Source organism: Osmia lignaria, chromosome 9 (assembly GCF_051020975.1).
Source record: "Osmia lignaria lignaria isolate PbOS001 chromosome 9, iyOsmLign1, whole genome shotgun sequence".
In the NCBI taxonomy this organism is placed as follows: domain Eukaryota; kingdom Metazoa; phylum Arthropoda; class Insecta; order Hymenoptera; family Megachilidae; genus Osmia; species Osmia lignaria.
The window spans coordinates 3,208,976-3,233,647 of record NC_135040.1 but is presented as its reverse complement, the minus strand read 5'-3'; the positions used below and the strand labels follow the sequence as shown (position 1 = coordinate 3,233,647).

The window sequence follows — 24,672 nt, the reverse complement described above, 5'->3', positions numbered from 1 at the left end:
TTCTTTTTTTTTATTAAAGAAGAAAACCTCTTCGGGCTACATAAAGCCCATTAGAGTTCAGTCATCAGGTACAGTCACTTACAATGAAAATCGTCCACCCGCAACGGAGCGTATATTAGTCTAATTAAAACAATAAATATAAATAGAATACAATGATTACGCATAGTAAATTATTCTACATAAATAACTACATAATATACTCGAAAAGCAAAAGATTCTGTTGAATAATAATCGAGATATAGCATTGCAAATAGAAACATGTCCGAAGTGAATCTCGCAGTGAAAATCGTCCACCTACAACAACGTTTGATAAATTGCGCTAGTTAATTGATTTAGTAATTTTTAATGAGCGATTCTTATAGATTTTTTTATGCCGAATCCGAATTTCTAAACCATTTTCATCTAACTTTTATAGTTTTCGAAATAATCAATGTTAAACAGAAATTGCAATTATTCAACTTTGGAATTGATTTATGCTTTTACAGTAGCAGATATTCAGGTTCTTTTTTCATGTAATAATTCTGTGGAATCTACCGAATGAATGATATAAATTGTTATTACATTATAGACGTGTAAATATGTTTAAATAATAATGGAAGTGGAAGATACGCCTAAATCGCACCAACGTCGGCTGATATTTTTTATTATATTTCAAAAACTAACAATCTAGGAGAAAATCTAATTATATCACACGATAGAGAAACATTTTTGCTAAATATAACATTAAAGCAATGTGTAAAAATTAGGTTTCTACTTTAAAATTTAAGCCTGATAACTTGGCATAGAAGGAAGGAACATACTCGCAAAACGTACACGAGAAACAGGTCGACCGTAAGCGTTGACCGTAACTACTGCTGTTATGGCGACCTCGTCGAAAAGTTCACTTTATGTGTGCTTATAAATTTGACCTACGAGGTGCGACCTTCCTCAGTCTTACAGCGACCACCGAGGGGTACGGATCAACTCGTCAAACATACGCGTACCTATCATTTCCTTTCGGAGTTTATTCAATTTACTTTATTATTTTTGCTTATTAAATAAGCGTATCAAAGAGGGATAAAATTTATAATTTTATCCCCCTTCTGGTCCTTGACCGACCATCCTTTTTGTTTAATATTTTATCCCTCCTTATGGGCCACAGCTCATTTTTTCCAACTATTTACTATTTTACCCCTCTTTATTGGCCACAGCCCACCCTTCTCAGTTATTAATTATTTTATCATTATTATTTTATTCCTCTTCATGAAACATGCGGAGACCATCCTACCCAGTTATTTATTATTGTATTCCTCTTTATGGTCAAAGGCCTCCCTTCGTAGTTATTTATTTTTTCATTCTTTCCGTGGGCCTCGCGGGGAATACCCATAAATCCCTGTATCCCCGTATTCCTTGTATCTCTGAATCCCTTGTATTCCTTCATACCTTACAACTCTGCATCCCTTACATCCCAGCATTTCTGATATCCCTGCATTCCTTATATCACTGCTTCGTTTATATCTCTGCATCCCTTACATCTCTACATCCCTTACATCTCTATATCCCTTATATTCCTGCATCATTTATATCCCTGTATTCCTCATACCCCCGCGTCCCTCAACATTTCTGCGTCCCTTCCAACTACGCATCCTTTACATCCCTGCATCCCTTACATGCCTGCATCCCTTATTTCTCTACATCTCCTCATTCCGGCTTTCTTTATATCCCTTTGTCTGCTAAGGAGCGCTGTTTCTCATGAAAAATTTGGTTCAGATTTTCGCCACAAGAGGGCGCTGTTTTTCGGGGAAAATTTAGTTCGAATTTTGTCCGCCAGGGGGCGCTAAATTCACTCGTGCCTTAGTTCCTTTTCTTGTCGCCAGGGGCGCTGTTTTTTCGGGGGAAATTTAGTTCGAATTTTGTCCTCCAGGGGGCGCTAAATTTATTCGTGCTTTAGTTCCTTTGTTCGCCACTAGAGGGCGCTGTTACGACCGCCAAATCCGTCATTTCTAGGATGTAAGTCATAAAAGGATTGTAGGGAATTGAATGGGTTGTGAGATGCAGGGCTCTAAGGAAAGCAGGGTTGTAAGAGGAACAGACATTTAAGAGATAGGAAGATGTAAAAGATTGAAGGGTGTAAGGGACAGAAAGGTGTAAAGGATAAAGGAATGTTAGGCATACGGGGTTGTGAGGGACGCAGGGATGTAAAGAATGCAGAGATGTAAGGGATGCAAGGATATAAGGAAAGCCGGGATGTAAGGGATGTAGATGAAACTATAGTAAGATACTGACCTGAGTTTGCATATCGACATTGTGGCATTCGGGGTGCCAAGGGCCCCGCTGCATCGGTAGCGCTCTCTGCGTACAGACCTGATATCTGGAGTGTCAGGAACCCCGTGATTCCTGCACGACAAAATATCATTTTGAGGTGTCAGGAACCCCGGTGACTCTACGCGTCGACCTAATATGATCTAGGATGTCAGGGACCCCGCTGACGTTTTCTGTGCGTCGCCAAATATCATCTTGGGGTGTCAAGGACCCCGGTGACTCTGCGCGTCGACCTAATATGATCTAAGATGTCAGGGACCCCGCTGACGCTTTCTGTTCGTCGCCAAATATCATCTTGGGGTGTCAGGGACCCCGCTGACGCTTTCTGCGCGCCGCCAAATATCATCTTGGTGTGAGGGACCTCGGTGACTCTCTGCGCGTCGACCTAATATCTTTAGCTCTGACTGTATGTAACTGAAATTTGTTAGAACTAAAAATGAAAACTGTTCATAAAGAAATACGAACATTTTACCCCAAAACAGGCTGCCATTCCTGTTTGTATGTAATTGTTTACGAGAAAAGTGTATTGTTAGACTAGACTTAAAACATAGAGTATAGCGTATCAAACATTCTTTTCCTAATTTGAATGTAATAAACATATTTGTAAATATAATTAATATATTTTTTATTGCAATTATTTTTAGATATTTATGTTGGCAGGGATAAAATTGTAATAAGGTTGGCTACACCTTCAAATACCTGCGCTCTCTTCCGGTTCGCTCGTTGAGGGTGACTGAGTCTTATTTAGTTTAGCTGTAATTAAATCTTTCTCCATCTTCCACCATGAGGATTTACAAGGATATTTTTACTGGTATGTAAATTCAAGATATGTTTAGACAACACGCTTAACTAGTATTTTCACAATTTTTGTTATATTAAGAAATAAAATATTATGCTTCGTTGAAGGCAGCTGAACAGTGACGTTTCTATCATGAGGACTTAAATTTTTACCGTAATAACTGTAAACAATTTTCTCCTAATAATTTTAACAATCCCGTTTGATGAGATACTGCAAAATATGACTCTGAATCAACTATGTGTTATAAAATCATTATACTACTTGAATATTTAACTTTCTGATTTATAACCTCTCCATATGCTCATAATGATTAACTGTAATTGTAAGATAATTTAGAATAATGCCCTTCCTAGAATCAGACAAAAGATATTACTGATGAAGAATATCCAATGTCATTTTCAATAAACATTTTATTGAAACTTAGAATAATTGAATTTCACACTGCAGTTTTCAAAGTTGCATAAAATGGTGAAATTGGAGTAAAATTGAATGTGTAAACAAATTTAATATTATATTTCAGGTGATGAGATGTTCTCAGATACCTACAAAATGAAATTGATTGATGATGTTCTATATGAAGTATATGGCAGGGTATGTATTTATGAATGATATTGAGAAAACCCAAGTTAATGATTAACATTTTAATGATTATTAGTTGGTCACTCGTAAAGCTGGTGATATAGAAATAGCTGGATTTAACCCTTCCAGTGAGGAAGCAGATGAAGGCACAGATGAAGCAGTAGAATCTGGTGTTGATGTAGTCTTAAATCACCGGCTTCAAGAGACTTTTGCTTTTGCAGACAAAAAGTCTTATACCTTATACTTAAAGGATTACATGAAAAAGTAAATATTTAAGTTATTACAATTGTTTAGGATGCGTAAAAGAATTTTTTCTAATGTACATCTTTACAGATTAGTAGCAAGACTGGAAGAAAAAGCTCCTGATCAAGTAGAAGTATTCAAAACCAATACCAACAAAGTTATGAAAGACATATTAAGTCGTTTCAAAGACTTACAGTTCTTCACTGGTGAATCTATGGACATTGATGGTATTGTTGCATTGATGGAATATCGTGATATCGATGGTGAATCTGTGCCTGTACTCATGCTCTTCAAGCATGGTCTTGAAGAAGAAAAATTCTAAATAATTTTAGATATTCAACAAATTGTGGAAAGATATTGTGAGTTTTATATTTATTACTTGCACTACATACATTAATATCCGTATTTCAAATTAAATATGTACATGTAAATTCATGCCTTATACATTATGTGTATATGGCATTGCACAAACATGTTAGATTAAAATTGGTGAACAGATTCCCGCTGTAGTATGCTCTTTGTACATAGCGTCTATTTTAAACCAGACATTCTAATAACGAATCGCGACATTCAGCCAAATAAATGCATAGAGGAATAAAATTCTATTTTGTACACTTTTCAGATGAACTCGAATCAAGACTGTATACATGCTGAAAAGCTGTGGAATTTAGTTAAACAAAAACACGGTTCTACTTCCAATCTCATTTTATATTGTAGTTAAATTATTCGTTTAAATAATTAACAGAAAAAAAGGAACAAATAATTAATTGTACATATAGAATAACTAAAGGGAAAATGATAAAAGACAAATTATCTCTTCACTGTGTCGGTATTTGATTCACTGTGACATTTGTAATAGTTTTCTACTTTATTTTTTATTCAACACAATCCGAACATTTAATTTAATAACAAACGAAAAAATGGAAGATGGGGAAAGAACTTTGCAGCAATGGAAGTATCAAAAATATGTATAATTATTATTATTCATAAGAATATCAGTGAATAATATCGGAAACATACTCTGTATAATGTCCATCATGAATAAAAGTGTGTTTTCTTAAGTACCGCTTATGATCCATGTTTTTATTTTCAATCACCTAATTCGTAAATTATAAGTATCTCGATATGAATGACAGGGATAAAACACCAAAATTGCGAGAAAAAAATATAGGGTATAATATAATCCAGTTGTTTTGACTTCATAAAAATATTATATTTAGACAAGTCAGAATAGACGATTTATCTCTTGGCGCAAGATCGTACATTATCTCTTCAGTCAGAGATCAGTATTAATCATACTGTTTTACAAGTACAATAATACGACTTCTTCGCATTCTGTTTCACTAACAATCTCGCTCTCTCATCTGTCATTCTCTCGTACATTTTATTTTTCTCTGCCTTCTATGTTTATATAATTTGTATATCCATCATTATTAGACATCCTTTTGAGAATATATTACTCTTATTTATTATAAAATAGTTACCGATCCAATGCAGAATTCTTTGTATTCCAGTTTGTCTCATGCCATTACCTGAAAAAGTGTCACGTTTACACATACAAAAGCGTATTTCAATGATGTAAGAATTTTTATGTGTATGTTGGAACATTTACGTTTGTAAATGTATAGATATGCATACACATGGTTTAGTAAAGAGAACTACACAATAGTAAGTCATGAAACAATGGTTACAGCTTAAAGGTAGTAAAAGATGAATTGCAAGTCTATACATACATATATTTTTCTATATACATTGTATGCCTTTAACATACTACATACAGACATAGTTTATTTACACAGAGAAACATTGCCTGAATTAGCACAACCATATTGTTACTGGTTATTCAGCAATAAAAATGAAAGTTATTTTCAAAACAACGTGTTAGAAATTAGTATTCACAAACACCTTTAAGCTGCGAGTACAATAATTGTTTCTGTAATAAAATGTTAAGAGAGCTATTCATTACTATCCATTTTTTAAATTACTTCTTCTAATGAGATAAGCAATTTGCAGTTTACTAACATCCTTAAAACTACAAGGTTTTGCGCAATGGTGACCTCCATTGATTTACAATGAAATTATAAAAAATCTACTCAATAAAATGATTTAACAAGTTGACGAGAATTTTTTGTCATTTTAATTTGAAGGAAGAAAGATCAAACATGGAATATTGGGCCACGTTAATATACCAAAAAATAGTTAATTGTAATGGCAGTCGTATGAGTTAATGTGTTATTCATGTAGCATTTATCAATACATAAAAGTTCACAACATTTATACACACAGAAGAATTTTAGTAATCTGGCTTTTAGCTTAGATCATCATCGAAGGTACGATATTTAATAGGAAACCTTCTACTGTTTAAGTGGGATGTATCTCAAACGATTATTTTATTCATTACTATTAATATAAACTTATTTGTACTGATCTATGTAGAACGGGTGCGTGAAACCTATTCGGTACTTCTAGAAAACGGCGATGAAATATTATAACAAATTTTCAATTCAACAATAATGTACATATTTAGTTTAAAAAGCTGGAACGAATAGAAAAATATAAAATACAAAATATAAACGATTTAAAATACGTAGAGCGAAAAATTTCATAAGTACTATATGAGGATGAAAAATATAGCATATAAACAATTATAGATCTTCATTCGTTCTAACGTGTTGGATCGTACAGAAAGTTTACAACGCACCCTATTCTTCCATTCTAGGACATTGTTACTAAGTAAAACGTTACTACATATAATTTGAGCATTGTACCATTTCTATGATAGTTCAAAGAAGTATGGCAAAAGCATTAAGTTTACATCAATTACAATCGTGTATACAATTCATTGTTCTTGAATATCATTGCTTCGGAAAGAAGCATGCTGTTATTTAGTAGACTTTTAAATACATTCCAAAGTGTCAACACTTTTGAATCTCCTTACCTTAAATATAATATGATCATATTTCTTAATTCCTGCCATTATCTTTGTTATTCTACTGACCACTACTGAGGTTCTCATTATTATTTTGTGAAAGAGTTCTGCTTATATAATCATATATTATATGTATGTAATAGATATCATCATTTTAACATTTATATATTTTTATATGAAACTTCATTCACAGGTAGCCAAGCATTCACGCCCCTCCAATCCTAATATTTTTTGACTGTTTATTTTCTTCTTTCATATTACATATATATATATATCTATATATATTTATCTATATATTTAAGGAATTAGATGAGGTGTGACCGCATAACGCGTTTTGTTCAGAGGTAATTTTGGTCAAGATATTATAGCATCAGAATAAGTATAAAGAAAAAGAAGAACAATTATTAACAAAATAATTTGAAAGATTACAAAATACCACTTTCTTATCATCTTATAAAGTATTATAAATTATATCATTTGGCTTTGAATTGGTTACAAATCATTCAGAATAGTAGAAAATTGAATTGTGTAATCATTAAAACTTTGTCCTGCGTTTGAAACGATAATCGTATACCAGGCGTTTGAAATGAATAGCAACTCCAGTAGTGTTACAAAAAAAAAATCGGGAAATTTAATGTGTTCTTTTTCTCATGGTATGCATAACATTAAAAACTCTCATCAAATAGATAACAATAACCAACAACTAACAATCGTAAGCATTCACGCAAAAATAGAAATATGTTTAATAATATATAATATTATCATAATTTATATCATCGAAGTAAGTATGATCGTTTCTTACAATTGCTAAGGGTGCTATAGAGTCACTTATATAGATGACTAAAACTGAAGGACACTAAGAAGAGATAAATTGTTCATTTTCTAATTTAGATAATAAATTTCTCGAAATAGTTTACTAAAAAAGAATAATATACAAATAAATTTCTACAATAATGCACCGAAATTCAACAGATTATATAAAATATATATTTTTCTAATATTTTATATTTAAACTTACCGATAAAGCGCGGTGATAAACTATAAAATTTGATAATTTATTGCCACGAATTTAGATTTTACGATCGCTTAAATAAGTATCTAATAATCACAATTTAAATTCCATAGATCTAAATGAAAGATGAATTATTATAGCGAACGTATAACAGTGCTGTTTCCTTATATCCTTCAGCTCAAATCATAAAAAAGGTTCTGTAAATTACTAACAACAACGGTAAGGTTTCTATCTTATTCCTGTCCTGAATCAATTAATTCTTAGATATATTTCTAGGTTTAGAAGGATAGACCATACATCTCGTAAGCATCTCTTTGAAGTTGTTTTAAAAGCTCTCGCGTTTTATAGCGCGCTGAAATGTTCCTTCAAACATTTTTTTTTTTTTGAAGTAAATAAAATCTTTGATAAAATGTAGAAATATCAAATTACATCTCAGTCGCTATCGCACATAGCGACGTAAAATTAAAATCAAGAGACACAAGAAAAAAAATAAACAGCACAGAAATTTGAGTTGATAAAAATTGTTCATATATGTCAGTATCTTTTAACAGCGTATCAAGAATTTACGATACCTTGAATGTAAATATTCTCTGTTCGCATGTTCTCCAACAGTTATGGTTTCCGCCTTTCATTACAGACATAAGCTGTACGTACGTGTACATACACATGGCTCTTCTTATACACATATAAAAAGAGCTTATTCATAATATATTTAGTTAATAATGAATTAGTAAGTTTATCTCTTTCTCTATACTCTAAAATACAAAACAATAAATTATCATAGTGCACACGTGTAAAACGCTTCCGTTTTATGCATGTATGTATATATTTTATTTATACCGTGGCTCTCTCCAAATAACGATCCGAATCGAGGCAAAGTTGGAATGTAAAAATACCCGAGAACGTGTAATCTGAATATTATGTAATGTTGCATCCGCGTTGACCACCGTGTGAAAATAATCGCAAGGCCCCTATCTGTACACAATTTTATTTCAAAAGACTGCAGAAGCAGATAGAAACCAACTCGTCAGTGGCAGAGGCGTAACGTGTAAATACAACAAAAATGAGGAGGAGAACAGTGTCTTAGGAACTTCCACGTGGCTGTGAGGAGTGTACAGTTCAACGTGGATGCAAAGTGATGATCAGCAATCAAACACGCTTCTAATGAGGAATGTCACTGCAACGTATTGCAGCGATATTCCCCCGGTATGAAACTGCAGCCGGTGTGTCGTTATTTGATTCTGCGAGTGTAATCGTTGCGACTTTCCATGTGCTCTCGATACGAATCGGATCACCAGTGACCACCTCCTTTACGTCGGACAGAAGAATGCACTAACGAAGAGACATAAATAAAAAGGTGAAGAAGAAGAGAGGAGTAAGTAAATTCCACCTCGGGTGAACGCGTGACAATTGTCGAACGATCTCGACGAGGAGGGCATCGGAATACCGATAAGAAATTCTTATTTTCTTTTTTTTTCTTTTGATGATGATGGTACATGTGACACGTGTCCTTCCGGTTCTCTCTCTCTCTCTCTCTCTCTCTCTCTCTCTCTCGCTCTTATAGGTCGGTGTGCCCCAGAACGCGGCACACCTTTTGTTCCTAAGGATCTGATCGTGATTCCAGCATCTCCACCAGGAAGTCGTCGATCGGTACGTCGCCGATCATCTTGAAGAAGAACAGGTGTTCCAGGCATTTAAGACCGATCGATCGGATCGCTGGCAAGCGTAGCAGAAGTTTCGCGAATCTGCCAGGATCGTCGGGCCAGGCGACGCGACAGTAACCCTCCAGGGCTGCGTAGATCTTCTCGCGGAGCAAGGTTACCTCCTGGATGGATTTCAACCCCCGGACCTCGGGGTTAAACAGTATGATGGATCTACTCAGAAAAATTCATTCATCTTTTCAGCTGTGCAGGATTAGACCTAATTTAATTTTTAAAAAACTAGATATCACTAAAATTGAATAATTGAGATATTTAACTAATTAAAAATTTGTAAATCAACCCTGATACAAAAGGTACAAAACTTTACTTTATTTATAAAAATTTTAAAATTGATTTCACATATTATTTCTTAAAATTCTACTATAACTTTTTACTTTTATAAAACCTTTTTTAAAAATATTTCTTCTATATTGAACAAAAAGTTTTTATTTAATTAATTTCACAGGAACTTCAGGAACAAGTGTACAGGAGTGTGCACTTAGGCTTAAGGCAAAGTGATTTTTTCTAAATTTCCCAAAAATTAAAAGCCAACGCTGAGAGGCTCCTCCTTCTACTCTGATCCTTAGAGCTAATGAATTCTATATTAAATTTTTTAATTTATTCAGTTGATGGCTTATACTTTTTTTTTGGAGTACCAACCTAAGACAGCCAAGCTCGGTCCTGTCCATTTTCATTTCACGCATTTTCGACACAAGTTCTGATAGCACTCTGTCGAATATCGTGCCCACGCCAGCCTGCTGCGCCGAGTTTCGATGAACAGTGATCCCAGTGGCCAGCACGATACCGTCCTTCACGTCGATGGAACGGTGGGAAAAGGAGGCTATCAGCAACTCGTTCCAGCCGGCCCTGAGCAGAAGTACCTGATCCTCCAGTGGCAACGACGTAAAATGTGGGATGTGTTTCGCCCATGCTACCAGCTGGAACAGCTGTTTGTTCGTGGCGTTGCAAATTTGCGACACTGCATTCTGTGCATTACAAGAGATGCCGAATTAATTGAAGGAGCGTTTCGTGGAAAACAGTACTAACGCACGCCATTCCACAAGAATCATCACAGTTGCTGCTGCTGCTGTTATTGCTTACGTACAAAGACAGACAAGCGACAAGAAAAGCTAACAAAATTATGGTTGCTGCTGCTGGCTGCTGTGGATTGATTCGCAGAATGGCGTACCCGGACGAAAGTTTTCTAATTTCTATCAGAGACCGTTCTTGCTCCGTTACAATTATTCTAACGTGAAACGCCTGACTACTCGAAATAATTATTTCCAGCAGTTATTTATAGAAACATACACAACTCGATCGATTCCTTTCTTTTTTTCTTTTAATTCCCTCTGACGATGAAACAATATTAATGGACGTCTCAAACGAGTTTAATTCAATCACTCGTCCAGGCCCAATGACAAATAAATTGATTTCGTCGCGAGACACAGCTGTATATTGTCCAAAGCTGTCTTCTCGATGATGTCCATTGCAGCAAATTAATAAACCGAGTAAAAAGAAAAAAAATGTGACTTTACCAGTCGTGTATGCGAAAAAGGACCCTCGAAATAAATGAATGAACTTTGAGAAATTAATAAATATTAAATGATCGAACCTTCTTCTATTTCTTTTTTTCAATATACAGTGAGTGTAAAAAGTGTTTGGACACTGTTTAAAAAAGAATACCTCATTTAACTCTTTGACTGCCACGCTAAAACCATTGAGAATTCCATTAAGTATTACTTTTGTCTTCACAAATTTTATGGATATTATCTTGAAAATATTTCATTATATTTTTATCCACAATTTCAAGTATCTGATACAAGTATTTCCAATTAAGTAAGTCAAAGAATTTCTAATAATATGAGTGATGGATTCCTATTGAAATTCAGGCGTCACCCATATGTGGGTGACGTGGCGCTCAGTGTTAAAATTGGAACAAATGACTTGAGGTTTTTTGAGAAATTATACAAATTAATTTACTAAGAAAATCTCGATTTTTCGTCTAAGAACGTAACAGGTCACGATTTTTTTAAATGAGGTATTCTGTTATTAGAAGAGTACAAATTCAAATAATGCCAACAATTTCTGGGATTTATTACTCGCATTAATCAAGATCTACCTATAATTAAAATTTCCGAAAATCTCGATTTTTCATCTAAAAACGTAACAGGTCCCGATTTTTTTTAAGATGAGGTATTCTATTATTCGAATAGTACGAATTCAAATAATGCCAACAATTTCTGGGATTTATTACTCGCATTAATCAAGACCTACCTGTTATTAAAATTTCCAAAAATCTCGATTTTTGTAAGAACGTAACAGGTCATGATTTTTTTTAAAATGAGGTATTCCGTTATTCGAATAGTACGAATTCAAATAATGCCAACAATTTCTGGGATTTATTACTCGCATTAATCAAGACCTACCTGTAATTAAAATTTTCGAAAATCTCGATTTTTCATCTAAAAACGTAACAGGTCACGATTTTTTTTAAGATGAGGTATTCTATTATTCGAATAGTACGAATTCAAATAATGCCAACAATTTCTGGGATTTATTACTCGCATTAATCAAGACCTACCTGTAATTAAAATTTTCGAAAATCTCGATTTTTCATCTAAAAACGTAACAGGTCACGATTTTTTTAAGATGAGGTATTCTATTATTCGAATAGTACGAATTCAAATAATGCCAACAATTTCTGGGATTTATTACTCGCATTAGTCAAGACCTACCTGTTATTAAAATTTCCGAAAATCTCGATTTTTGTAAGAACGTAACAGGTCATGATTTTTTTTAAAATGAGGTATTCCGTTATTCGAATAGTACGAATTCAAATAATGCGAACAACTCCTGGAATTTATTACTCGCATTAATCAAGACCTACCTGTAATTAAAATTTCCGAAAATCTCGATTTTTGTAAGAACGTAACAGGTAACTATTAAAAAAAAATGAGGTAGTCCGCTTTAAACGGTGTCCAAACACTTTTCACACCCACTGTATTTACCTCGTAATTTCCCTGCTGTTCCATTTTGCATTCGACCCGTTTCTCAGCCTCTAGGATACGTTCGATGGGCATGTCCGAGTGCAAGCTGCTCGTACTTTCCACCTCGCTCTGATCTCTCTCCTTGGTACGTTGACGTTCCTCTTGCACGGCTTCCCTTTTCATGCCCATAGCCAGGCATTTCTGGTATCTACAATACTGGCATCGATTTCTCTGTCGTTTGTCGATGATGCAGGACTTTTCTTCGCGGCAGGCGTACGACAGGTCTTTGCGGACGGTCCTCTTGAAGAATCCTTTGCAGCCCTCGCAGCTGAGGAGAAATAAACGTTTCATTTCTCGTTCGCTATCCCCAATACGTTAGTTGACCCCCATGGTCCCGGCAAATTTTTACCCCATGGAATCCATAGAATAGGCCGCCAAGATGATCTGTATCGAGTTTTATCCAAATCTATTAATGGGAACATGGTCAAAATGGCACCCAAAGTTGACCATTTTAACATGGGGCTTTATGGGGTGTGTTTGGCATCCTAGTTTCCGGATATGTTAAACTAGACGATAATACCTTTCAAATGAGCCCATGAGCATCAAAATCGTGAAACGGGAACTTGGTCAAAATCCGCAGAGTAATTTGGTCAGAAATCGACTTTGAAGATTTTCTTTGACCAAGTTCCCGTTTCACGATTTCGATGCTCATGGGCTCATTTGAAAGGTATTATCGTCTAGTTTAACATATCCGGAAACTAGGATGCCAAAGCACGATTTCGATCACTTCCCATAAAGCCCCGTGTTAAAATGGTCAACTTTGGGTGCCATTTTGACCATCTTCCCATTAATAGATTTGGATAAAACTTGGTACAGATCATCTTGGCGGCCTATTCTATCGATTCCATGGGGTAAAAATTTGCTGGGACCATGGGGGTCAACTAACGCACCATCTCCTTTCGCTATCCCTTATAAACTCTCGCACGGTTACGATTTCCATCCCCGCTATTTTTCGCGAAGGTCGATTATTTTGATGTTCGCTGAGATCCACGAGATTACCGTGTCGTATCGTTTCTCTTCGCGAATTTACGAACGAAAACAAAGGGGATCTATCCACGAAGGTAGAAAATCTGTTTGGTTCGAAGAGAAACGCGGGACGTTATCGAACAGGAGCACCGATCCGTCGCGAAAATATCGCGCTGCAACGGAAATAAATTCCTCGCGGAATGTCGCTGGTTTTTTTGGATGGGATCCAAATTTTAAAAACGAACCCCCCCTCCTAAAACTATGACCCATCGGGAGAGTTTACCGAAAAGAGAACGCCGCCGAAAAGATTTGCTTCTGATTCTTGATAATCTAAATCTTTGATCGGTGCATTTAATTAGACTTGAATTAAAAACGAACCCCCCCTCCCAAAACTATGACCCATCGGGAGAGTTTACCGAAAAGAGAACGACGAAGAGATGTGCTTCTGATCTCCTTGGTAATCTAAATATTGGATCGGTGCATTTATTTAGACTTAAATTGCAATTATTCCAAGGCATCGATGGAGGATGCAGCATAAAGAGATGAAGTTTCTGGACCACCGTGCGAGTCGTTTGATCTCGCTTTCGTTTACACGACATACAAATACATATGGCTGACGCGTGACACGCGTATACAGAGGCAGACTCTCCTTTCTTCGAGCCAAGTTTCATTATTGAAAACACGAAAAGACCTTCGGTTTTTGGCTACCGACAATACGAAATAATGAATGGCACCCACGATATATACTCTTTGATCTTTGTTCTTCCACTTAGCGTCACCTTCCGAAGGAGAAGGTTAATTTAACCCTTTAACTGCGGGTGTGTTAATTTTTGCTATTAATCAAATGGATTTTGCTATTAATCGAATAAAAATTTGATATTAATGAAATAGCGGCTGTGGCTTCTATACCACTAAAATAAAAATAAAATAATTACAATTAAAAAAAAAAATCTTTTTCCTCTTTAATTTCACCCTTTAACTGCGGGTGTGGTTTATAAACACAGCCAGAGGCGGGTATGTTAATTTTTGCAATTAATCAAATGGATTTTGTTATTAATCGAATAAAAATTTGATATTAATCAAATAGCGGCTGTGGCTTGTATACCACTAAAATAAAAATAAAATAAATACAATTAAAAAAAAAATCTTTTTCCTCTTTAATTTCACCCTTTAACTGCGGGTGTGGTTTATAAACACAGCCAGAGGCGGGTCTGTTAATTTTTGCAATTAATCAAATGGATTTTGCTATTAATCGAATAAAAATTTGATATTAATCAAATAGCGGCTGTGGCTTCTATGCCATTAAAATAAAAGTAAAATAAATACAATAAAGAAAAAATCTTTTAAAATAGAACATCACTTCAGTAATATAACTTAAATTAGAATGTAATTAAATTAGAATGTAATCAGCTGTGCTAAAAGTACCCGCACGCAGTTAAAGGGTTAAAAGAATTTTGCGTTAGATTAATTATCCCCCTTAAGATGAAAATCGAATAAGCGATGGTCTTTTCGACGCGTGCGAAACAAATCGTGTTCGCCTGTTGCAGCTGCTATCTGACAAGGGCCCTGATAATGACCCTGATTGCTTAATTAGCTGCCACTAGAGAGCAAAGTAGCTGCGCACAGCCAACAAGACGGTCCCTCTTCGTCCCCGTTTCCCGCAGGAACTACGGCTGGCTAGTCGTCCTAACCTCACGAGTTGCAATTCACGGCAAGTCCAAGGTTAACTCTGATGCAACGCGAATGCAACTGCACACAACGCATCTATCGGTTGTTGCTATACGCCGCCTGGGTCATAATGGGGAATGAACTAACAAGAGATACGCTGATCGTATACGTATAATATCTCGAGCAAAATAAGATTGTGATATTAAAAATTACGCAAATAATTGAGAGTTCAAATGAACTTTTTAATGAAATAATTGCAGATGCAGAGTTCGTTCGTTCTTCTGAGATATCGAATAAATATAATCATCTGGATCCCCTTCGTCGTTAAAGCGTAGAATTCGCACGAATTTCGCAAGTCGATAAAACTTTTAATTGGCTAAGTTTCTATCTCTGCTAAAACGCGATCGTCCGAGACGCGTTTGCAAGATGAAAACACTGTTGAATCTGTAGCGAACATCCCTTTAATCCGGAGGGTAAACAACATCGGAAACTCATCCTAGCTGGTATATTATTTCCAATGGTAACTTTAATAATCGAAAGATCATCACAGGGCCGACCCTGAGATTTCGGGGGCTCCTTCACATATATGACATAAATAAAGTACCTCAAATAAATTTTTTAATTATTAACATTAAAGCTTGTATAACTAATTTAGATTTGCATTTGCATCAATTAATATTCAAGTAAATATTAATCTTCTTGCATTCTTAGACAGGGCCGACCCTGGGCCCAGGTAGACTAGGCGGTTGCCTAGGGCCCCCCAAGGTCCAGGGCCCCCATAATTCCTTCATAATTCCGGGGGTACTTCACAAAAAGTATCTCAAATAAAATTCATAAAATTAGCATTAAAGCTTGAATAACTAATTTAGATTTGCATTTACATCGATTAATATTCTTCTTGCATTCTTAGACGCAAAATCGTCTTATGGGGGCCCTAGACGGCCGCCTAGTCTGCCTAGGCCCAGGGCCGGCCCTGGATCATCAGAATGAAATAATTGCCAAAAAGTCATCGAAGGAATCGTGATTCCCTTTCGAAATTCTAATTCTTTTGCCCTATCGAAGATTACCGGAATCTTTCTCTTCCCAGCACTCAACTCGTGGCAGCGATACGAAATGGAGGCAATAGTAGGTCGAAGTTCAAGATAATTCAAAAAATAAGCTTTTATCGTTGCACCCAAGGCGTCTTTATCGCTACGGCTACGTTATAGGTGAAACAACGTTTATTAAATATGTACGTTTTCAAGCCATCGGGATTATCCGGGGACCTTGAACCCCGGTTCGTTTGATAGAAAAAAGAAAAATTCTTCGAATCTTTGTAAGAAATGAAATAACTTCTTCTCGACCCAGAGGAATGGATATTTATACAGTAAAAGCTGGATATATGCAACAAAAGTTTGGCTGGATATATGCAACATCGCTATCCCCTCCACTTGGGGGGGATCCCCCTAAACGAACCGAGCCGCTCGACGAGGAAACCGTGTAATATGATCCGACCGTAATATCGGTGTGACTAATACTAATTGAACGATAAAACTTTTTTATTTTTAACTTCTTCTTAATGAAACTTTTACTAACGCATTTGTGAGATTTTTCTGATTAAAATGATACCAAACATAAGGCAGGCCGTACACCAAAGATGTATCAAACACGCAACATGCAACATGCAACACGTCGCATGTTGTGTACGAACGTATAGCGGAGTTCACCAGAGTCCATAACTGCGACGCGCAGGTTGAAAGATGGTGGGGGAACGCAGCGAGCTCTCCGCTAATTGCTTTCTACTTAGTTTGGGAGTACCGCCAATCAGGGCGAAGATGCGCACTGGAGAAGCGCGAAGAACGAAAACTGGTCTTTTCGCAGTTATGGACTGTGGTAAACTCCGCTGTAGAATAGGTATCGCGGCTGAATACAAACGATGTGTACGGACGCAGAATCGACACCTCGACTGGATATATGCAACATTAAATGCCCAGAATCGACACCTCGACTGGATATATGCAACATTAAATACCCAGAATCGACACCTCGGCTGGATATATGAAACATTAAATGCCCAGAATCGACACCTCGGCTGGATATATGCAACGTTTGGGTCCCAATGTTTGTTGCATATATTCAGCTTTTACTGTATCTAAGAATCCGTGACTCACCTGTAGACACCATAGTGTTTTCCACTGGCACGGTCACCGCAGATGGAGCAGAGGTGTTTGCTTCCGGAAAGAGGGTGATTCGGCGGGTAGGGTGCTACTGCTTTGTTCTGCCCGCTCGGCGACGTGCTGAGGAGGTTGCTGTGACAACCAGCGTTGAAGGATCTTACATGCAAATAAGAGAATAACAAAAAAACTCGACCTACGACACTACCGCCTTGGATCGAGCAAAATACCATTCTCTCTTACGACTCGATGATATATATCTACAATTATAAAAATAAATAGAGTATTTTGCTCAATTTATATCCAAGGGCTCGGCTACGCTACATAGTATACCCTCGATTTGCGACGTGTTTCGTTGTGATACCATTTTCTTGATATCCCTCGAACTCAGTGAATCGTGTATCAGTGAAATACTCTGTTTCAATAACACATTGCTCTTCCATTTCATTCTTTTTTTTTTTATATATTCGGCCACTTACCCTGGACTATTAGGACCGGAAGGGCTAAAGTTTCCCGCATTGATGAGGCTCGCCGTGTCCGGCTTCATGTCCAGAGGACTCTGCGGGCCCACAGAAGACATGGACATATTGCTGTTGTCCAGGCTCAGCCCTGGAACAAACAAAATTTCCTTCGGTTAGAACAGGGATGGACAATTGTTTTAGCTGGAGGGGCTCACTTTGTGGAAGAAGGGCCGCACCTTTTAAAATGATCCCATTCATTAGTTAACTTTGCATTTCAGAAAGGTATAAATTGTACCATAAAAATCAATAAATATAAATTCAATAAAATAGTGGCAGTTTTATTCAATTTATTTAAATACGAGAAGAATCTTGGGAAGAAAATAGCGGATTTTTCTAACTCTCTTGGAGGGCTACAAAAATTCTCTTAGCGGGCCGCTATTTGTTCACCTCTGGGCTAGGTCGGTAATTTTCCACATTATAAAGGCAAATATCTCGAAAACTGTGCGAAATATGGCAAAATGTTAAGACACCTTTTTTGTAAAAAATGAAATTTCCAATTATTTATGTTCTATGACATTTTTTGATCAGCTGCGTAGTTTTCGAGATATATCAAATTTCTTTAAAAGAGTCAGCTGGAGATTAATTGAATTTATTTTCTAGAATATAATTCGAAGAACGATCCTGTAACGCGATGCAAACAAGTAACCGCCTATTTTAAGTAACTGCCGCTGATCGATATGCACGCGATTCAGACGCAACAAAGGCGTTACACAGTACGCGAGGCTGTAAAAACTCGGTTCACTGGGTTAATCGGTGTGCAGAGCGTTTAAAATGCATGTCCTTAAAAGGTTACGCGATAGAAACGTAGGCTGACGATGATGATATCGAGCGTTCATCAGCGAGTCTTTCCGCGGAAAATATAATTACGCCGAGGTCGTAACTCCGTTCGCTTGCGACTTCTATTTCGAGTTGTTAGGGTCGCCGATTGCGTGCCTCTCATCACCGCGTCGTTTATTAAGCGTCGAGCTGACGCTTTAATTACGCAACGCGAGCGTGCAAAGCGGACCGAAGGTCGTCGACAGGCTCGGTGAAACACGGTTCGACGAATGAAAGCTCTTGCGCATCTGCTGCGACACGAATTAGCGGGGATAAACATTCTTCTCGAAAATTTCATTCGCAATAATAATAATAATATTTAAATTTTATTTAAAAGAGATCAGAAGTGACGTTGGATGAGAGCGACGATCTAAGAACTTTGCTCGAGCGTCGACCGAGTTGTGGACGCGGCTTTAACCGTATCAAAGAGGGCAGGAGACGACGGGACGAGGACACGAGAGTGGCTGCAAGGCCAAGTCCGATGACGGTATATTATAGCGGCAGTGTCGGGCACCTTGACCAGACACAAACACGCCGGTGCAATGCTCGAAACAATTTCCACTTAGCTGTAGCAGAGCGCTCGTTACACGTCTCACCCTTTCGTTACCAAAGATGACTGGGGCGGATTCGAAGTGGGACTTAAATCTCTCCTGGCTTACCGAGAATTTTCCAAAATCAACGCTGCTAGTAAAATTCTATACCGAAGAAAACTCTGACTCGAAGTCTGAGTTCCAATTGATAAAGCCTTAATCGAACAATATTTTATATGCTCGAATAGAAGAATAAACCGCGCAGGAAGATTGAGAATGGGACTTGAATCTCTCCTGGCTCACCGAGAATTTTCCAAAATCAACGCTGCTCTTAAAATTCTATACCGAAGAAAACTCTGACTCGAAGTCTGAGTTCCAATTGATAAAGCCTTAATCGAACAATATTTTATATGCTCGAATAAAAGAATAAACCGCGAAAGAAGATTGGGAATGGGACTTAAATCTCTCCTGGCTCACCGAGAATTTTCCAAAATCAACGCTGCTCTTAAAATTCTACACTAGGGATGTGCGGGTACCCGATATTACGGACTCGGGTGAGCTCGGAAAAGATCGGGCGGACTCGGGCGAGCGTCCGATACATGCGTGCCGTCGGGTAGCCCGACTATTTCGGGTTCGGTCGGGTACAGTCGGGCTGGTTCGGTCGAACTCCCGCGGGCCGCGGCCCAACTCTCGTGTACTTGTTAATACTTGCAATAAGCATGTGCAAAATCTGTTTTATATGGAATTTTGGGATAAAATAATTTGGAAGCTCGTCCGAATCTGCCCGACTGTACCCGACCGAACCCGAAATAGTCGGGCTATCCGACTGCACGCATGTATCGGACGCCCGCCCGAGCCCGCCCGAGCCCGCCCGATTTTTTCCGAACCGACCCGACTAGTCGGGCCGCACATCACTATTCTATACCGAGGAAAACTCGAAGTCTGAGTTCCAATTGATAAAGCCTTAATCGAACAATATTTCATATGTTCTAATAGAAGAATAAACCGCGCAGGAAGATTGAGAATGGGACTTAAATTTCTCCTGTCTCACCGAGAATTTTCCAAAATCAACGCTGCTCTTAAAATTCTATACCAAATAAAACTCTGACTCGAAGTCAGAGTTCCAATTGATAAAGCCTTAATCGAATACGCGTATTCCATATGCTCGAATAAAAGAGAATAAACCGCGCAAAAAGATATGAAGGAAAAGAAAGCGACGAGGAGGTGGCAGAGTGAAAGGAGAAGAGGAAAGTGACCTACACCAACAATGAGTCAAGTGCGTTGACTCTTGAATATTTAAAACATATATTCGCCTTTAAAGGTGAACCGACCGAGAGAATCGAGCGCGAAAGAAGCTGCTTCGAATGGCGAAACGATTGGAAACCTGATTTTCAAGGGCAGAAGCAAACGTGAAATTGGGAATGGTCATGTCTTACCAGAAGAGAGAGTAGTATCGATCATTCTCCCCTTCCTTTGACCATCAGCGAATTCTGCAGCAGAATTCTATACTTCTCTGCTAGGGGTGCGATGCTCGGGGATGCGTTATTGCGTTTCGGGGACGGATAATGCACGAGGGGGATGAAAGCGTTGCTGGGATACCCGTGTAAATTTGAAGAATAAAAATAAAAATTAAATACAATGAAATTTGGATTTATTTTTTCAAGCCCTAAAATTAATTTTAAATTAATTTTCCTTCATCTGCGAAGGGTAAATTATTATACCATAAATAGGAGTGGAGATAGAATATAGATACTTCTCCTTCCCCACTCGGGAAACTATAATTAGTTTGGTCTAATCTTGAGTTTCGTTTCACGCGAAGAACATTTCCTCCGTCTACAATGTGTCTTTCAGTGTCGACACGCGTGGCATTAGAGGAACATCTGCGAGGCAAAGGGATGTGTTTTCGGCGAATTTTTCGCGAATGAAAGCCGAGAGAGAAGAAGAATGACAGAAGCGAGGGATGAAATATCGTGGATACAGATGAGAGATGAGAGATCAGGGCTGATGGAACGACAAAAGGGAACCAGTGGCGTTATTAAAAAGAAGTATAATAGGCAGTGTCACGTTTCGCGACTGCTATTAATAATAAATATTACTGCTTCGTCCTGTACACAGAGTAATTCACTGATTTATCGATTACAAACCTAACACGTTCTGTATGGTAAATATTTGAAAATTAAATAGCTCGAAAAATGATTTCATGTTCATTCAAATTCGAGAATCCGAAGTCGAATGCTGTTGCGAGAGCGCGAAACAATAATTATTAACGCCTGAACGCGATGCGTTATTGCGAAACTATCCTCGAACCATGAAGGAAGATGAATATTTATGTTCCGAGAAGCGTCGGGAAGCCTTGAGAACGGCAATAAACCGTTTCGCTGCACCGTTTCGTTGCATTCCACGTTTGCGGGATGGAAACTCGAAGAAAAGCCAGGCACACTGAACTTAGAACGCGATATACTATCCCAGAAATACGAGTAACGCATTCTACGCTGCTCCAAATTTAAGATTTCCCATTTTTGTCCGCAATTTTTCCTAACCCTTTCCATTTCGAGTACCAGCTGCACTATGCTATGAAATCTATTATTTCGCAATTTTATATTCCCAAATTTTTATACCCTAGAAAATCCCCAATCAACAAATAGTAATTAACATAATTAACATAACTGCAATTTTTCTTAACCCTTTGCACTTGGAGTATCAGCTGCACTATGCTATGAAATCTATTATTTCGCAATTTTATATTCCCAAATTTTTATACCCTAGAAAATCCCCAATCAACAAATAGTAATTAACATAATTAACATAACTGCAATTTTTCTTAACCCTTTGCACTTGGAGTATCATCTGCACTATGCTATGAAATCTATTATTTTGCAATTTTATATTCCCAAGTTTTTATACTCCAGAAAATTACTAATCGATAAATAGTAATTAACATAATTAACATAACTGCAATTCTTCTTAACCCTTTGCACTTGGAGTATCAGCTGCACTATGCAACTATGTACTGGACTATGAAATCTATTATTTTCCAATTTTATATTCCCAAATTTTTATACTCTAGAAAATTACCAATCGGCGAATAGTAATTAACATAAGTAGATAGAAATACAGTACGATTTTCTAAAGGCAAATTCAAATGAGCAATGCAAAACCTGGCGTTCGTCGGTCAACGCTAACTTTAGATCCGTGTAAACGGACGTATAAGTGCTGAATTAAGCAAATAATTCGACACACACGGTACACGTTACATATATCTCGCTTCTTTTATCCCGTTTCAAACGATGATCAGCATTTTCGACGGAGGATATCCTTTACATCCTCTGTCTGCTCTTTCGCGTGCTAATCCACTTATCATTTATACGTCTAAATCAAACAATCCTTTTCACGCTTATTTTATTTGCGCCATTAGTAAGGCGTGAAATTTAATGTCGCATAAATTACCTAAGATCTCCTAAGTCTCGTGAGTACAAGATGGACCTTATCTAACACAAATGTCATTTTTCTATCATTATTTAGCAACTATATTTGCACGTTAAGACGATGACGTCACTGTCTGACAATTTCAACGCTCTTCCGAAACTGAAAACCAGTTTCCGCAGCAGAGCTCATCTGCGGCCGCCTTGGGCGCATCGAGGATGCTGCTATCTCTCCAGTGTAGCTGTGAATCTGCTATTCAGATCTCTGATTCTGAAGCCTAGTTTACATTGGTGCAATGGTACACGGTATGAAACGCGATAAGGAAAAATGACGATATAGCGTACCAGCAGCGGCTCGGAGTATTAATTTCGAGGAAAGGGTTAAAAATAAATGAAATTATTTAACGACGAATGAAACATCTGTAAGTACAACAAATAACGCGGGTCCCTTCTCTATCAAAGGCAATTTAAAAACGGCACCCTCGACGATTTCTCGCCCACACGTGTCTCCCATTACTCGTGCTAATTAGAAATTGAACGTCCACGGCTCGTCCCTTTTCCACGGCAAACGAATCGTCCCATCAACTGGCTAACGATTTCGCAACGCGAAAAATCTGTCCATGCGAATCTACCGCAAGAGAAAAAAGAAGCTCGTGCCTTTTGACTTTGCGCGCGATAAAGAGAGGAGAAGAATTTTTAACAGTTTCCTGCAGGCAGCTGCGACCGGATGCCGCTCTCCCACACCAGGATAGCGTTATGACGTTGCACATGCAACCCACGCGAAACGTACATGTGCACCGCTGAGTACCGAAAATAGTGTGTCCGATGGTTGCGGCGTTAGTCCTTGAACCCGGGAAAAAACCTGGCTGGATTAATGACTCTAACGGGGCTGATTTATTTCAGCGCGCAACTCGCGACGGAACCGGGAATTTTCGTTTATTTATCGCCCCGGCGCCTCGTTGGTTATTTATACCCGCGATTAAAAAGGCCGGATTCCCTGGCTAATTGCACGATCAACATTTTTCAGCGTCCTCGTTTCCCGCAACTGACGCGGAGCCAGAATCTTGGCTCGATGCTTTCGATCGAAGTTCGATCCGGTAGATATACATGTAATCTGTAAGCGTGTATGAACGGCAATGAAAGTTAAAGGGTGATGCATCTGGAGCGGCTGAATACGGAGAGGAACATTGTACGCTCATGCATAAACGTTTCTTATGTCAAAGCATCGCGAGTCGATGCTGACCGCGTGGGGAACGCGAATGTCGGCCAAAGAATAGAATAAGGCTGTGTTTCCGAATGGCCCCCCCAAAATTGAGAATTCAGATTCAGTATTTAACTTAAATTGATTACAAGAAAATTGATTAAAGTTGGTTTCAGAGCTGGATGTCTTACCGTTTTCGAGATATAGTGGTAAGGTTAGGTTAGGTTAGGTTAGGTTCCGTGTATGTGCAGTATCGAATAGCGCGTGCGCGGTATTGAATAGTGCATGCGCAGTATCGAACAGCGCACACGTAGTCCCAAAATTGTACAAAAATTTCCCACCGCAATATATCTCAAAAACGGTAAGATATTCAGCTTTGAAACCAATTTAGGTTATATACCGAACCTGAGTTCTCAATTTTGGGGGGACCATTCGAAAACTTATCCTAGAATAATTCATCTTAGTTTCTTATTACCTGAGACGTACCTGTTTCAGATATTTCAGTCAAAAATTAGCAGCTGAGCTGCGCTTTGCTCTTCGCGTTGCAAGTGCATTCGTTGCATCCATAGATATAAACTTGAACGAATAACATATTGCAATCAATCGTGTCTCAAATTTACAATTTATTGGCTCCTCATTGTAATTTGTGAATCGAAATAAAAATATTCAAAGCAAAATTTTATTTAAAAAAATAAATAACCCTTTGCCTTATTTGTAATTGTCAATCTACAATCGAAATTTTATTTCCAATGTATTTCTATTTTAATTATAGCACTTAATTTGTG

The 24,672-nt window shown here is 37.6% G+C and overlaps 2 protein-coding genes across 11 annotated transcripts in view; one reads left to right on the top strand and one right to left on the bottom strand.

Moving 5' to 3' along the window:
- The first annotated feature begins 2,956 nt into the window (after positions 1 to 2,956).
- Tctp (translationally controlled tumor protein) lies at positions 2,957 to 4,993 on the top strand. Its single transcript, XM_034324912.2, has 5 exons — positions 2,957 to 3,112; positions 3,621 to 3,691; positions 3,756 to 3,943; positions 4,013 to 4,281; positions 4,545 to 4,993. The coding sequence occupies exons 1-4, from the start codon at positions 3,085 to 3,087 to the stop codon at positions 4,242 to 4,244; spliced, it is 519 nt and encodes a 172-aa protein (XP_034180803.1). The 5' UTR covers positions 2,957 to 3,084; the 3' UTR covers positions 4,245 to 4,281; positions 4,545 to 4,993.
- Positions 4,545 to 24,672, bottom strand: part of usp (retinoid X receptor ultraspiracle) — a 45,455-nt gene continuing 25,327 nt past the window's right edge. For 5 of the 10 annotated variants that reach the window (XM_034324758.2, XM_034324698.2, XM_034324708.2 and 2 more), the window contains 5 exons: positions 17,877 to 18,006; positions 17,395 to 17,556; positions 12,572 to 12,878; positions 10,224 to 10,549; positions 4,545 to 9,737 (listed from right to left, as the gene is read on the bottom strand). In XM_034324758.2, coding sequence (XP_034180649.1) covers positions 9,464 to 9,737; positions 10,224 to 10,549; positions 12,572 to 12,878; positions 17,395 to 17,556; positions 17,877 to 18,006 — 1,199 coding nt within the window. In that variant the 3' untranslated portion in view covers positions 4,545 to 9,463. Of the gene's footprint in view, positions 9,738 to 10,223; positions 10,550 to 12,571; positions 12,879 to 17,394; positions 17,557 to 17,876; positions 18,007 to 18,094; positions 18,132 to 24,672 lie in introns of those variants that run through there. The other 5 variants (XM_076689930.1, XM_034324734.2, XM_034324751.2 and 2 more) reach the window with 4 other exon arrangements.

Excerpts from the sequence above, each read along its gene's own strand:
- Tctp (XM_034324912.2), top strand. The coding sequence starts at position 3,085 with ATGAGGATTTACAAGGATATTTTTACTG. Across the intron at positions 3,113-3,620 it reads TTACAAGGATATTTTTACTG|GTGATGAGATGTTCTCAGAT; the intron begins GTATGTAAATTC and ends ATTATATTTCAG. Across the intron at positions 3,692-3,755 it reads TATATGAAGTATATGGCAGG|TTGGTCACTCGTAAAGCTGG; the intron begins GTATGTATTTAT and ends AATGATTATTAG.